The sequence below is a fragment of the Nestor notabilis genome, unplaced genomic scaffold (genome assembly GCF_000696875.1).
Source record: "Nestor notabilis isolate BGI_N333 unplaced genomic scaffold, ASM69687v1 scaffold31104, whole genome shotgun sequence".
NCBI lineage: Eukaryota > Metazoa > Chordata > Aves > Psittaciformes > Psittacidae > Nestor > Nestor notabilis.
This window is the reverse complement of record NW_009927410.1, coordinates 1-16273: the sequence shown is the minus strand read 5'-3', so window position 1 is coordinate 16273 and position 16273 is coordinate 1. Positions and strand designations below refer to the sequence as shown.

Below are 16273 nucleotides of genomic sequence, written 5' to 3'. Positions count from 1 at the left end.
CCCGTCGGGCAGGTCGGGGTGCTCAGGGCCCAGGGTGCGTCAGGCGGGCTGCTCCCTTCATTCCACCCGCCGCTCCCCGCAGCAGCCTTTGCCCATCGCCCGCGGGGCCTCGGGGGTCTCTGCCTGCGTGGCGTCAGTCGAGGGCCTGTCGGAAGACACCATCATCCATGGTGTTCCGCTATCAAAGGGTCATGGCCCCTCTCACTCCTGCAGAACTCGGCTTTTCATTCAGTTGTAATAATTCAGATACAAACCATTTCCCACATCAACCCAGTCAGACCTTTTTTTCACATGCTGGCACTTGTGGTTCCCACAGTCCGAGACCTTTTAAATGTAGGAACTGTATTACCTGAAATAGTTCAGGGTTATGCTTCAGGAGGCAAAACATAGAACATGGCAATCTTGCCTTTTCTGTTGCTTGGAGTAAATTTTCGTACTCCAGAATCAGGGAAACCTGAAAACCCTTCACCCAGAGCTCAAAGTGAAGATGCTTATGTTTTTGTCCAGCATGCTTATCTTTGTAAATATTTCTGCTTAGAATACTTTGAATGAGAAGGAAATTAGCCGTTTGCTTTGATTTTTTTATTTGGTGAATAATGTAGCATCACATCTGGAAGCTTCCCATGGTTTGAAAGCAAATAGTTACGCAGTAAGTCTTCCCAGAAGATCTCGGTGTAATTGTTCTTAGAGGCGTTCAATGGCCTTTTTAGAGCAAACATTTCTTTTTGCGGACTGTTAGATTGAACAATACCCACACTTCTCTGGATTGTTGCCTTTTGATCTTCTCTACTGGCACAGCTGGTTATTGTAGCAGGATGTTGAACTTGACCTGAATTGATCTGGGTGAAAAAGTCTTCTCTGGATAGAAGGGTGGATTTCCATCTGAAGGAGTTCTCTGGCAAAGTTCATGTTAAAATGTCTGCTAGGGACAGTTGTGGGGACACAGAGCAGGGACTTTGGAAGGGGAAAGAAACAGCTGGATGGTTTCCTCGCATCAGCAGCTCTTGTGTCAGATGTGAAACTTAGCTTGGGTTCTGGGGAGGGGTGTGTGTGTGTCCTCTTTTATTTTTTTGATTTCCTTACTAAGATGAATGTACACTTACAGATGTTCTCAGCTACCTTTCTCCTCTAATGCTCAGAGCAGTCCCTGGTTTGCTTGAACTGGAAGAAGACTCAGAGAATGGGAAACATGACATCTGAATTGAAACAATGACATATTTCTAAATTATTAAAGTATAGAATTCAGAGTTTCTTGTTTAGGTAGGAAATACGTTTTAAGGACTGTGTTTGTAGCAATACTCACATAACTGAGGTACTGGCTCTGGCAAATATGTGCTGCTGTGCCACTCCCTTCCCTGTTTGTTGACTGGCCTTTCACACGCTGACCAGCTGCAGTAATTACTGGTGTGTTCACACACTCTGGTATAGTAACAGTCAGCTGTAACTTGAGAGGAGGCATGTTGAAATAGCTGTTCATTTTCATTGCTTCTTTTTTCTCCTTAGGTCATTCTAGAAGCTATGGACATACTCTTCAGAATAAGAGGAGGCTTGGACCTTGCGTTTCAGCTAGCAACTACTGATGGTGTGTCTACAAGACTGTAGTAGATTTCTTAACATTTATATAAATAACTTTTTATTAATTAACTATTATGATGTTTATTTTCCTGGTATTTCACCAGATGTTGTGGCTTTTTCCCAGACCCGTAAAGATGAAGTACAAAGAATGTTATTCTTTATCTCTGTTACTTTTCTGACAGTCTTTTTCCATCATAAGTGTTTTATTTTAATTTGAAGTAAAATTTAAATTACCATTTTTAGGTGATTTTATTTATGTATTTTTCCCACTTATGGATATGGTATTGGGATCCAGTGTGAATCCAGAAATTCTAAGCAAACAGCAAATAATAACTAAATGAATTTGGTTATAATGGGGTTATATTAATTGTACAGTTTTGCAGTTGTGGTCCAGTCTTTCTAGAGAAGTAGAGAAGACAAACAAGCTAACTAGTTACTCTACTGAACTTAGGCAGGATTGGCTACTGCAATTCTGTGTAATAATGAGGGACGCGGGAGGATCCACTAGTTCCACATTCTACAGTAATGCAATACATCAGAAAGTCTGCTCAAGGCTCTCAGTGGCCACTGACCTATCGTAGGGCAGAGAGTGGAAGTTAGGTGTCTTTAGCTCAACTATAACTCCTTCTGCATTTTAAAAGGACGTGTCTTTACCTGAAACTCTGAATTCAGTGTTAGTGAACTTTGAAAAAGAACTTGGGCTCATTTCAGTTCATCACGTGTAATAGGAATGTTGAATAGGTTGGCCTGAACTGCGTCCTCAGAGGAAGGGTACTTGACTCTGTACACTGGAGTGAATTTTAACCACAGTGAAGCAGAGCGATACTCAGGTTGTCCAAGTGCATGGTATTCACTGCTGTTAATGTGTAAATACAGCATTCCACTCCTTTTGAAGGCAGTGAAGTTTTTCTTTTGTTGGAGTTCTGTTTGATTTTCCTAACACTGTCAAGCTCTGAAAGGCAAGCTGTGTGGCTTACACATACAGATTTATATTGGCCAAAACTTGGTCTGCAGCAGGAGTGTATGCCCTGCCTTTCAAAAGATTTAGTAGGGGGTTTGTTTGTACTTCTGAATAATAATACGAAGTGTGACTCAGATTGAATCTTTCCACGATTTACTCAAAAGATTAATTATCATAGAATTATAACCATATGTAGATGTTTGTACATAGAAGTTTGTTTGCAACTGTAGGCTTGGTTGAGTTGCAGATGTGAGAATCAACAAAAGTGTATGTTATTCTTCTGTAGTTCATTCAGCTCTTCATATCCGACAGCATCTGAGAGAAACAGTACACTTGTTGAGGCAGATATGAGTGTGAATGTTTGAGACAGACCTGCTGAGTGAAATCTGATCTCAGTGTTTGCTTCCCTACCCATTTTTCTAATTATAACAGGACTTATGTTTTTATTCCAAGTCAGAACATACCGATTTTTTTGAGATGTATGCCCAGCAGCTATAACAAAAGTGAGGACATTTTCTAGGCTAATTGTATCCTTACTGTGTTTCAGAGGCATCAACAAAGAAGGCATTAGGATATGTTTTCAGTGATCTTGCAAACAAACTGTCCTCGGATGTTCTTGTATTAAGAATTTGCCACAGTTCAATCTATGTGTGGCCTAACAGTGGCATGAACACTGTTCCAGAGCTGACTGATGAGTCTGCTTGTAAGGAGATAAGACGATATATGCAGTGAGTATATTTTATTTATTTATTTTTAATAGATTTATTTCATATTTTAGAAATCTCTCTTTCTGTTGATGCTTTAGATTTGATCAAGACGATGAGACCAAACGAAAGCTTGGCAAAAAAAAGGATAAAAAGTTACAAGATACGGTATGTGTCTTACCACACTAATAAATTTAAACAGCCTATCATAACAACCTTAATCAGAACTTTAGACAACCTGTCATTTAATTATTTTCCGATCTGCCCTCCCTAGGCATTTGTGTACAAAACAGACATTGACATGACTTGAAAGAGTACTTCTAAAGTCATTGAGACTCAGTGTGAATGCAGAGATCCATGTACAGTAGATGAGCATGTAGAAATTTGTATTTAACATTACTAGCTTTTTTTTTTTTTTAAACCCAAGTATTTCATTACGGAGTTTGATACCAAATATTTACAATCTTACTCTTGTCTTCTTGGTGCATGTGTTGTTGGAGGCGTACTTAATATTGTGTCTTTATTCTCTGCAGCAGCAGATAGTCAATATAGACCTCATGTTGGAAATGACGTCTTCACTACCTGCTTTGGCTCCAGTCATTGAACGGGAAAATAAGGAACACCACTACATAAATATGACATTACCAGTTGATGTTGTTATATCTGTTTCTCCAGAGGAAACATGGGGAAAGTAAGTGTTATCCTGAAGTTGTACTTTTTCAGATTAATTTCTGCTTTTTCTTGAAATAATGAAGTAAAACTGTATCACCAGTTTAATAAAGTAGCATGTGGTATTTTTGAAATGGAATTTAGCTAGTTAAATCTTAGTACTATGTTAGGGGTTGCAGCTGGGTAGGTGAAGGTGGAACACCTTAACAGTCTTCCTCTGTATGTTTTCTTTGCATTTTTTCCCATAGGATTTGATTCTAAAGGATGCTAACTGGGGTGGACAGAATGCAAAGAAAAAAAACCAAACACCCAACCCCCCCCCCCCCTTAGTCATCCATGTAACTGATTTTGACAAGGGTTCATAATGGTTGTTTTTCTGATACAAGACCAGGGTACCTGCACTTTGGAGAGTTGAATCACTAGGGAGTAGTTTCTGGGTGCAGACAAGCTTTGACGAAAGCACCGTGAGGTTTTGTCTCTGTCTGTGGGAGTGAAAGTATGGAAGTAATAAGTTCATCAGACCAGGTGCAAATATGCATTTAAGTATTGTATAACAATGAGAGCAATGAGAGAAAATGATCTTCCATTGCTGTTCTACTTTTTAGATATTCTCCCTTATATCTTGCAGTGTACAGAATCTCTTGGTGAAAGCAATTCACAGGCAACTAACTGACATGGAAAGTTGTATCATGAAATATGTGAAGGGAACATCAATTGTGGTACCAGAACAATTTCATTTCATGTTACCAGGGAACAACCACCTTGTAACAATCTCATATCCTACAGGTATTTCAGATGATCAACTGGAAAGTTACAGAAAGGTAAAGCCAACCAATATTAACAGAACCTGATAATATTGCTGCCGCTGTTGTTGTTGTTGTTGTTGTTGTTATTATTATTATTATTATTGTTGTTGTTATTATTGTAGCTGATGCATTGGTAAAGCCACTGTAGAATAAATACTAACAGATACTGCTATTCTTTTGATTTATTGTAACTGAAGCAGTATACTGAATGTGGAAGCTTGTTTTGTTATGTTACTTTATAAAATGTGCCAGATCTCATTTTTGTAAGGGAACAATAGAAACTTTAAGACTATGTAAGATAGGTTTTCTCTAAATTATACTTCTGGTACTGTGTTCTTTGCATTTCTTCACTTCCATGGGAGAATATCAGATTACTTCTAGAGTGTTACTACTTTCAGGCTTTAATGCATGTCCTGAAAGGATTATGGTTGGAGGTTTTTTGTTTGTTGTTTTCAGAGGAGGCTGCTTTTTGAGGATCACAGACAATCAGGCTTAGTTAGCTTTTGTTTATTTGTTTTATGCCTTCTGGGTTGGCACACCTAGAAAAAGGAATATGGAGGAGGTGGAAAATTTCTCTGATGTGGCAGTCCTCTCAGATTGAGATGTATACCTGGCAGGTACCACTTCACCTCACACAGTTACACATACCAAGAATGTGGAAGGAATCTTGTGCTGTTTCAGAGGCATGGAAGCCATGGGGATTTTTCATTTTCTTCTTCCTGGGTGTATAAAACCTAATCTGTGCCTTTTATTTGCAGTGGCCTCAGGCATTGGTGGCACATTGAGTCTTTCCTACTGTCTTATCATTCTTATCTGAGAATTGCTGAGTGTTGCTGTAGCTAATGTAGTTGGGTTTGGCACTAGGTCATCTGCACAAAATATATTACCTGTGTTACAAACTTTATCCTAGATGATCTCATCATTCCTTTCACTTTTAAGCTCTGTGAAATAAGACAATGTATCTCTTTAAATGTGGCTGATGTGTTGTAAACGGTGCTTAAGAGATTTAAAAATAGACTGCATCTACTTAAACTGTAAGCTCAGTATCTTTACGTAAGTTCAGTATCTTTACTTTGTCTCAGTATGTGGCATTTGTACGTCTTCAATGTTAGTTAAAGTTACAATTCAGAGCGTGTGTATCTATTCTGCTACATAGATGAAACTGTAATCCTTTTCTATGATAGTGTATTTTATCATGCTTTTATAAGACACTTGTCACTCATGACACCTTCAGTGGGGCTCAAGCAGCAGGTGTTGTGTAACAGGACTGCATGAAATAGTGGACCCTCTAGTTAGAAGGTAAGCCTGCTTGAGCTTCCCTTGAGAGGTCAGATCTGGTAGTAAACATACATGCTGAATAGTTAATTAAGCAGATTTTAATACATTAATTTGCTAAACCATGCTGTTAAAATTGTTTGTCTTTATTGTTACTCGCAATATGATGTTTCTTTGAATCCAAAATTTTAATTCTGTTCTGTATTTTTATTTGAACTTGCATGTAGGAACTGCATGGGTTATTCAACCTGCCTTGTGACAGACCCTATTTCAAGAGAGCAAATGCTTATCATTTTCCAGATGAACCATATAAAGATGGATATCTCAGAAATCCTCATTTACATCTTAATTCACCTGGTATGGAGTCTGGTATGGTAAGTTTAAATTGAAACACTTTTAAGAAAGTACTTTTGATTTTACTTGAGATTTGTTACTTGTTATAAGAAGTAATTTAGATAGCTGCTTCACTTTCTCATCTATACAATATTGTCTGGCTTGGCCTCTTAAGCAAAAGGGCTTCTCTGCACAAAATGGCATTGCCGTAGCTGTATTTGTCTCAAAGAAAACTGCCTTTTCTTGGAAAAGGATTTACATGTTTTTAGCATGTTTTAAAAGTCTCTCAGAGCCAAGACAATAAAAAAACTGACTGGAAATGTTTAGGAAGCAAAGACAGGAGGAGTAATTGTGTGTGAGTAACAACCCTTCGATTCTTCAAAAAATTTGCAATCCCCAACTTTTACAGTGCAAGCAACATGTCATGTAACTTCTCTGAAAATTGATGCAAGTGTGATCACATTCATTTGTATTATCTCTTTCTGTGCAGGTCTATTTAGTACATGGTATCTATAGTTACCACCACTATATGCAAGATAGGATTGATGACAGTGGTTGGGGCTGTGCCTATCGGTCTTTGCAGACAGTCTGTTCCTGGTTCAAGCACCAAGGTTATATCGATGCACCTATACCAACACACAAGGAGATTCAACAGGTACAGAACATTTAAGTGCTTTAATTATTTTATGCATATTCATCTAGAAAAGTTTGTATAGATTATTTTTAAAATCAAATTCATGTATTTTAGCTTTTGGATTTGTGTGGTAGTTTCAATTTCTTTCTTGAATTGAAGTACTGTAGTTGTGAATTACTATTTTAAACAAGTTTTATTATAGGAGATCTGTCTCCAAATATTTATCAGTGTTGGGTAACATTATCTGTACAAATAAGGCTCAGTAAAATAGTCTTCTAAATATTTCCTTGGACTAATGTTCTGTTAGAAGCTGAGATTAGGAGCTCACTGTTTTCACCAAATGAAAGAAAACAGCCCAATGTGTCATACTAAAATCAGTTTTAAAACTGCCTTTTGTATTCAGTGACACCTGGGTTAGTCTCCAGGTGCTATATATTGACGTAGCGCTGCCTTTTACAACTTTCCCTTTGAGAACAGTGGGGTTTTCTTCGTCCTTTTGAAATCTCCACTTCTTCTTCTATTGTGAATTTGCATGCATACCTGAATATGTTCATTTCTATTAACAGCACTGGAGAAAAGCTGTAGGCTTGGGTAGCTAATATTGTATGCCTGACAAGAAATACTGCAGTTATCTTCAGTCTTCTAAAAGTAGTTCTTTGTGTTGTATTCATTTACTGAATGTTTTTAGCAAAATTTGATTCAGTCCGTAAGACAACTCTCATCATACCTAACAGGGATGTGAGCTCTGAAGTTAAAACTGCATTTCCTGAAAGTTTCTTAATCCACACCTAAAAGCAACTGAAGTCCATGCGCTCCTGTAGTATTTTTAGACATCTGTAAGAAGGCAGTAGCCCCCCAGGAGGCTTTGGAGCCTGAGCAGAAAAGGCCCTTCTCAAGTGCTATGTGTAACATACAAGCCTCAGAATGGAGAACAGTTTAAAATAAACCTCAGCCTTCAGTGTATTTCAGTGGCCTTTTCATCAGAGTACTATTTTATGGATCCTTTTCTGAGGTGCTTTGAATGGGAATCCAGTCTGTGAAGGTACTTCAGTGTGAAGTGGCTTCTGTAGTATGAATGATGCACTCCTTTTATTTGACAGCTCAGTGCTCACCTTCCCAGCTTGAAGTCTGTCTGTGGACCTGCGCTTATATTCTGTGCTTACAGGCACTCTTCTTAGGTTCAAGTGATGCTTCCGAAACAGAACAGCAGTGAATTTAATTCAAGATCCATTTGTCTGCTTTTGACCAGCTAGGTTCAAAATGCATTCCCACAAAGAGTGGTAGAGTTGCCTACTGTGTGTTGCTGACATTTGTTTTTCTTATTCATCATGATGTTGCAAAGGCACTGGTTGATGCTGGAGACAAGCCTGCAGCATTTGTTGGGTCACGGCAATGGATTGGTTCCATTGAGGTACAACTTGTTTTGAATCAGCTTTTTGGAATAACATCAAAAATACTATTTGTCAGGTAAGAATCACTATCTGTTTGATACCTCAGTAATTATTAGAAACCCTGAGTGTCTTAAAATGCAAATTACCATTACATTATAAGGGAGAACAGGGATAATAAAGAAGATAATAAATCTTTTAAGGGTTCCTTGTTCATCAGCCCTGTATTCCTGACTGTGGTTGTGCTAAGAGCTTACAGATGAAGGTGTTGCTGTATTTCCTGGGGGCTTAGGGTTCCAGTTTGCAGTTGCTATAAATTACTTAACGATATGTAAACTGATGCGGAGTTCAGCCTTTTTTTTTGCAGCACAAGCAAATTTTAAAGCAGGCACACAGTCTGGCAGTCACAACGAACTGAGTGCACACCGACAGCGCATTATGACTTTGTTCATAGATCCTGCCCATCAGTTCAGGACTGAGAAATTGCTGAGCAGCCTGGAAATAGTGCACTCTTTTCTGGGTTTGTGTGACAGATAAAACAAGGAATTTGTTTCCATTCTGACAATCTGACACTGTCATATACAATAAACAACCCTACAAATATGTTTGGGACAAAAAGAATAATGTTCAGCAGTTACCAGAAGCTACTGGATTTTTATCATTTAGGCAGGACTAAGACTAAGAAATCCCTGAACGTTTTGTGATAAATACAGTCATGAAATAAAGAATATATACTAACTTAGATGGTATGAAAACTCTAGTCATACAAAATACTACTCATGAGTTATGTTCATTTGGAGTACATTCTACTGTGGATATTCTAAAAGAGCATGTGACCATGGTGATTCTTAACGGTAGCAAAACAGTTCTTCAATTTTTTGTAAAGCTTTATACAGCCAATTTTTAAGCTCTTTTGTTCCAGAGCTTGTATTTGCAGCTGATCCACCTACTACTTCTAGTAGCTGTGACAGGCCCAGCCAGGGTGAAGGTTTTTATTCCTGCACATAAGAATATAGAACAGATTCCTTTGTGAACTGGGTAGAATTGCTCATAGTGCTTCTACAAGGGAGCACACCAATGTTTTTCAGGATTATGAAAAGCCAGCATCACTACCATGCTGAGAAGAAGAAATGTCATGCATCTTTTTCAGCTGGTCACTGGCAGTGGATAGCATTTTTGTTTTGGGCTTATTTCCAGCTAGCATATCTAACTCTTCATGGAAGTAAGACTTTACAGCTGCACCAGCAGCACTTGTATGGAATCTGTTATTTCCCAGAGTTCCAGTTTTGTATTCTGTCTACATTTAATGAATCTCCTCAGGAATTTGAGAAACAGGCATGTGGGCTTTCCTGGGGTTTTCAAAAGGTGAACAACTATATGAAGAAATAGACAAGACATGAAAAATATCTGTATTAATTTCCTTGCCTAGCTTCTGTCACCATTTTTGGGAGTACTGTCAGTCTTTTAAGGGGAATATGAGTATCTGTCAGGCGTATGTCTTCAGCTCTGAGTCCTGGAGTATGTGCATGTATTGAGTGTAGATGTCTTCTGTCTGTGGCTGGTCCCCGTAGTTGAAAAGGAAACAGGGAGATTATAACAAATCTAAGTCAATGTAGCTTTGAACAGATTAGTAATGTTATTTGAGATCTGATTTTTCAAAGCCAGCTTGGGTATGAGTGCTGTAATTGCCTTTGCAGTTGGAGTGGAAAACGATCTTGAATCAGAATCTGTAAGTTGCATTAAAAGACTTTTTTTTTTTTCAGATTGTCCCAGGATGTTTACACAGGAAAACTTGAAGCCACTTGCTCATTAGTTACTTACGTAGTTAAGGTGTGTGACAGATAATGAGCATATTAAGCCTAGTGAGGATAACAGATCTATTGTTGTTCTTACCCAGCCAGGGTTCTGAACTGGCATTGCAGGGAAGAGAGCTTGCTAACCATTTCAAGACTGAAGGAACTCCAGTTATGATTGGTAAGTGTATGAGTATCCAAGAACGCCAATGAAAGTGCGGGGCCTCCCTATGCTGAATTTCATTTCAATTACAGTTCATTCTGTTTACTGTACAACAGTTAAGCAAACCCCTAAATTAATTAAAAATCATGCTTTTCCCAAGGAAGCCTGGAAGACAGTACAATTTATTCTGGCTGGTGTCTTTCCACTCAGTATTTCTCCCAAGCTCAGTGTTAAACCTAGTAACACAAGTCAGTCTAAAAGGTGTTCTTAGAAACTGCTGTGAAAGTCAGAACTCGAGAATTTACTTCAGCTCTCTAGAGGAGCAGAAGCTCCCTAGAATTTCCATCATAGAAGAGTACTGTTTGTTTGGCTTTGCAGAGAAGGGCATCAGCCAAATTCTTTTTAAGACCAGTTTTAATAATCTGAAATTTTTGCAACATAAGAAATGCCATTCATTAAGAATGCTGTAACTTTAACTGAACTATTTACAAGACAGCCATGGTTTAGCAAATGAATATTGAAATAGCACTTTCAGCTTTAATAAGTTACAATTTTAACAATTTTCACAATCTGTATTGGGCACTCCATAAAGATGGTGTCAGATAGTGGCCTCCTAAATTAAGAGTTGCCAAAAGTCCAAAGTTTGGTATGAAATATTCCTGGCCCTTCAGCTGCCTTTTTGTCTGAATTTCAAAAATTTGGAATCCTATATTGAAAAATCTTTTCATCTGTAACTTGTCCTTCCCTGTGATGCTCTCTTGTAGATTGGTTGAATTGTTGTTGTTATTGCAGGGGGTGGTGGTTGGCTTTTTGGGGTGGGTTTGGAGGACTTTCTCGCTCGTGTTCTTTTGGGGGTTGTTGCGATTCCTGTCTGTTGTGTGGAATCATTACCGCAGTATCCCCAGGGATGTAAACTCCTCATGCTATCCTGCATGCTAGAAACATGCAGGAATCAAGCTGTGAACAGCTCATCAACGCATCTCCTTCCCCTGTTTGCAGGCTAAAGAAAGGAGTGTCAGAAATTACTGCTGTGCCCTAATATCCATTGATGGACCTTAGTAGAAAACAGCAGATAACCTTTACTCAGAAATTCTGATTTCCATTCTAATTTTAGTCCTTTTACAACCAGGAAGTTTTCCAGATTCCTTTTCTACAATTAAGTTTCTTTAAAGAAAAAGTGAGCAAAACAGATGTTTGCAATATTCTTGACTTCATCTGGTGGAAGTGTTGAGGATTTAACCTGCCTTGCTGAGATGAAAGAAATTTGGAAAGTAAATTCTCTAGTTGTAGAAAGTAAAATTAGTATCTTCCCTAGTTGTAGTAAAGATACGTTGGTTAAAAATGTGAAGAATCTTACATAGGACAGCTTCACAATCATTCTGATAACCAAACTAATCTGTTAATTAATAGAAAGTGGTGATGTACTTTTACCTTAGGCTTGCGCATTTAGCCAGTGTCAGTGAAAAGCTTCTACCAGTTTGTGTTCCTCCTGTTTCAGGTGGAGGTGTTTTGGCTCACACAATATTAGGAGTGGCTTGGAATGAGATTACAGGGCACATCAAATATTTGATTCTAGACCCGCATTACACTGGAGGAGAAGATCTGCATGTTATTTTGGAAAAGGTGAGGCTTGATGCACGTATATATACGCACACATTTCGGCATTAAGCAAGTAATGCACAGCCAAATACAAATTGGACGTTCTATGGCTTCTCCATTCCTTATGGAGGAAGTGCTGATTCCCAGTTAACCTGCACATATGCTACTTACTGCTAGTTTCTGAAACTTAGTGTCTTCAGGAAGCTTTCTCTGGATTAAACCATGTCCCCTTTTACCCAGTAGTACATACAATGAATGTGTTTGGTATTTTGAATGGAACAGAAAAATCTGTTCAGCCTGTAAAATGCTGTTACTGAAGCACAGAAGATAACTATTAATTTTTTTTAATTAAAAAAAAAAAAAAAGCCAGCACAAGGCACACTCACATCAGGCCTTGAACTAATTCTAAAGGGCAGGTACTGGCCTGTTTCAAAAATACAGGAAAGCAGAAGAACTAAAGGGTATGCAATGTTATTTCCGTATTTCAAGCTACTGAAAAGGATGACAGCATATTACATAACAGTAAAGTGTCAGAAACATTAACTGTGAACATGCCTAAATCATCCTACAGGTGTTTAGTAAGCAATTTCTATTCTTTATATTATGTTGCAAATAGCAACTTTTATTTCCTATCTTTATTTGATACCCTTGGGTTGGACCCAACTAAAAAAGCTGTTAAAGAAGTATTTTCCTATAAGGATCAAAGCTTCAGATGAACACAGGAAGAAACAATCTCCAAAGAACATGTAGAACCAGCTACACGGTGTTCCAGAATGGTCCAGGGGAAAAAAATACCTGCAGAAACCCCTTTCCTCATCAAAAGTGGCAGGGGAGGGGAGGAACTAAGGTGCACTCTTAAGTTTGTAGCTCTTTTCTTCAAGAACAGCTCATATAATTATGTGTTACTCAGTAAACTTCAGAGCTTTGTTGGACTGCTTTTCTGACACATCAGAATCAACAGAACACCTTCTAAGAGCTCTGTTTGGCTCTGAAATATCAACTATTACCAAAGGCGGCAAGGATTAAGACAAAAGGAATGGAAACTGTGGGAATGATAAAGAGTTTCAGAATAACACTAGTCTCTCTGTAGCAGCAGAGGGGAGGGGGAAGGTGCCATTTTTTAGGAACTGAGCTGTGGTGGGGAGGGAGGAAGACTCTGAAGTCTTTTGTCTTAATGTATTTCCAGACATGTAGAGAACTTTCTGGAAATTGCATGTCAGTGCTTTCTATTAGGTAAGAATTAATATAGCTTAGATTAAAATTAGGAAAAAATAACAGATCTGCTAGTAGAAGGCAAGGTTTAAATCATAGTAGATTTAAACACTGTATTGCTTTTTCTTGGACAGGGCTGGTGTGGATGGAAGGGCCCTGAGTTCTGGAACAAGGACGCCTATTACAATCTCTGCCTACCTCAACGACCCAAAACTATTTAAAATGCACTCTTCTGCTGGAACATGCTAAAACCGAATACTGGCTGATCTACATAATGACTGTTGTGTTAATACTCAAAATCATGCTTTCAGTCAATCAGAACCCAGCTGAAATAGAAATTTTGCTTGAGTAATTTAAATTAAGAATTTTATTTTTTAATGAAACCTTTAAAAATAAGAGTTACCTGCTGTGAACTGTATTTCTTACAAATACATTTATTAGGTAACTAATACTATTCTTTTGACTAGGACAACTTTATGTTCATACAGCGTTTTTTGTTATGCTACGATCTTTACAGATTAAATGCCTAATCCTTTTATGTTATGGAATTCTTTCTTGCCAAAAAGACAAACTGTCCTCTACCTGTCAAGTTCCATAGCACCAGCTGCCTTGTGCATGATGAATATGGTCCAGGGCATCAGTTGCTGCTGGTACTGTTGATAACAGCATTTGAGGAGTGGGAGAAAAATGGCTTTATGTAATGAATTTTATGAACTTTGTTCTCACATTTACACAGGAAAAAAGTGAGGGAATTAATTGTTACATACTCTATTTATTTATAGCTGTATGAGTAACAACTGTTCTAGGGGAAAAAACCCAACCAAACAACAAAACACCACCAACACGACAGTCTTCTGTAAGAAGTAAAAACAAATGAGTTTTCATCCTTCTCGGAAGGAGACAATGTACCAGCACATACATACACATCTGGCTGCTCAATGTATAGTCCAGTCATGCTTCTTCAGACTTCAGATTCCCCTTGATTTCATTTTGGGATGACAAATTATTTCTTTTGTCAGCTAGGAGACCAGATCTGTCATATGAATAAACAAGAGTAAGTCTGTAGCTGCTTTACCAGTACATCAGTAGAATTACCTGGGATTCCACCCTATTCACCCCACAAAGTAGCCTTTTCCTTGACGTTCCCCGTGCACTGTCAGGTTTTGGTAAGACGGTAATTTTAAATACCTATGCAAGCTGATCCTTACTAGAAGGCTTCTAAATCCAACTGCTATGTACCCAACACCAAATTTATTTATTTAAATGATAAGAGTATTCAAAAATATTCTGAGTTGTAATAAACCAACAGTATTACACACCACCTGATCTTCTCCTCTTCCTGTTTATGGATCTGGTGGTTTCACCTTCTTGTTTCTGTGCAGCTGGATCCTCTCTCAGCAAGCCACGGTTGTCCCTTGGTGAGTAGCCAGACTGTCCTCTCAGTTTCATTGTCTGAGTGTGCTGAGTTGTCCTGAGGAAGTTGGCACATTCCAGAAAGCCGTAAGCCAGTGCGAGGTCTGCTGCTGTTTGTCCACTGTTGTTGCACAGGCTGAAACACGGAGTTAACAGTAACCATTCCATTAAAATGCAATACACATAATGAGCAAGCACTCTTCAATTTGATTAAGTGGTAACTTTAGACAGAGGTATAAAAATAAGTACAGAGAATCGATACCAAGAAGGCTTGCCAAGGGTAGCATGGGGCTCAACTCTTTGGAGGCCTGGTATTAAATGCAACAAAGAATAATTGCTTTAAAATAAATCCATCATTAGACAAATGACTGGCTCAGCATATCAGAAAGGCAAGAGGAGGGTGAGTGCAGCATTAGTCAGAATGGAAAACTTACAAGAAGAACTTATGATCAGGAATATTCTCTTAGTTCCTGTAGAGGTTTTTAATGTGGAACTGAACAGCAGCATATGGTCTGTGCTACTTTGGTGTTCATGCAGTTTTTCATACTGCTTTTAATGACGACAGTCAAACTATTTACAGTCTTGGCATGAACGCTCTGAACAAGTAAAAAAGTACTTGTAAGATACACGAATCCTTTGACACTTTCTGAAATAACTAAATGTAGCCCAACTTACTCAATTTTGGCATCGCCAGCAACAAGGAGAGCAAGACATTCCAAACTCCCAACTCTTGCTGCTTTATGAATCGGGGCTTCTCCAAGGCAATCCTAAAACCGCAATTTACATGTAGCAGTCAATTTGAAGGAAGGGGAATAAGATGAGGCTATCTTGTTCTCCAGCATGACTGTTTCTGGAGTGTCCGTTATGAGTTGAGAAAGATAAAAGGACAATAGCTAGTAAAGCGTACTTGGTAAATGCCATTAAGTGCTTAGTGTATTAATCACAGCAAAGCAGAAATCCTGTCCCATGTAATGCTCATTGTTTAACCTTTACCTCCTAACAGATGATCAATACAGAGTATACCCTGCACACTGATGAGCAGCATCTGTCAGCACCATTCAGGGATTGATGTGACCAACAGCTTGCTGCTACCAGCTCAGAGGTATAGGCAAATAAAACTGCAGCTAAAGGAAGAATCCTTACATTTAGTGGAAGAAGGGATTAGATTTTGGAGGAAAAAGGAATGCTCATTTGTGTGAAAGTAGGTTCTTTTGATGTCCACATTAAGGATTTTAAATGAAGACCTCATTCTACGTAGCAAATGAAATCACTAATGCAATATGGACAGGATTTCTGGTCCATTTAAAAATAAAGTTACTCTAAAATAAGCAATCACAGGTATCTCATGAAATAGAAGTGTGTATATAAAAGATAGAAAATAATGAACTAATATAAACTGGATTTACTGACATGCCAAATTAGAAGTGTGAGAAACAAAACTTGTGTATTTTACCTGTTGGTTCAAATTTGCTCCCGTCTGCAGTTGCCAAAGTAGGAAGAAGGCTCCCCCGCCGCAGGCAGCCAGGTGAGCTGGAGACTGACCAAAGGCATCTGCAGGTGCGTTCACGGCGGCTCCCGCCTCCAGCAGATCGCTCAGACTACCAGACTGAAATGAAAGGAAGAAAAAGGCACGATGTTACCGCCAGTCTAAGAACGCTGCTTCACAGCAGAAAACACCCCCTCGCAGGTCACCGGCCCCCTACGTTCCTTGAGACTGCCCCTGAAGGAAAAGCAGCCCCAGTCCCCTC

The 16273-nt window shown here is 38.7% G+C and overlaps 2 protein-coding genes across 3 annotated transcripts; one reads left to right on the top strand and one right to left on the bottom strand.

Annotated features, from left to right (window-relative positions):
- Positions 1 to 291: 291 nt before the first annotated feature.
- Positions 292 to 13333, top strand: UFSP2 (UFM1-specific peptidase 2). Of its 2 annotated transcripts, XM_010014051.1 has the most exons (12): positions 292 to 333; positions 1504 to 1582; positions 3084 to 3264; positions 3342 to 3408; positions 3774 to 3931; positions 4538 to 4730; positions 6218 to 6364; positions 6814 to 6978; positions 8300 to 8424; positions 10243 to 10319; positions 11800 to 11924; positions 13247 to 13333. In XM_010014051.1, the coding sequence occupies exons 1-12, from the start codon at positions 292 to 294 to the stop codon at positions 13331 to 13333; spliced, it is 1446 nt and encodes a 481-aa protein (XP_010012353.1). The 2 variants fall into 2 exon arrangements, with proteins under 2 accessions (XP_010012353.1, XP_010012354.1); XM_010014052.1 differs by lacking the exons at positions 292 to 333; positions 13247 to 13333 and having other exon boundaries at positions 1510 to 1582; positions 3342 to 3412; positions 3784 to 3931; positions 11800 to 12099.
- A 1090-nt stretch (positions 13334 to 14423) lies between these two features.
- LOC104405366 (ankyrin repeat domain-containing protein 37-like) lies at positions 14424 to 16131 on the bottom strand (the record flags this gene model as incomplete). The annotated part of the gene is made up of 3 exons (XM_010014053.1): positions 14424 to 14661; positions 15201 to 15292; positions 15979 to 16131. Coding segments are annotated over 3 exons (483 nt in total), but the record flags the coding sequence as incomplete, so codon positions are not given.
- Between the last annotated feature and the right edge of the window lie 142 nt (positions 16132 to 16273).

What these genes read in the sequence shown, in the direction of transcription:
- UFSP2 (XM_010014051.1), top strand. Translation starts at nt 292, where the DNA reads ATGCTGGCACTTGTGGTTCCCACAGTCCGAGACCTTTTAAAT. An exon ending in CAGTCCGAGACCTTTTAAAT is followed by an intron (nt 334 to 1,503) that starts GTAGGAACTGTA and finishes TTTTCTCCTTAG; the next exon opens with GTCATTCTAGAAGCTATGGA. An exon ending in ATAAAAAGTTACAAGATACG is followed by an intron (nt 3,409 to 3,773) that starts GTATGTGTCTTA and finishes TATTCTCTGCAG; the next exon opens with CAGCAGATAGTCAATATAGA.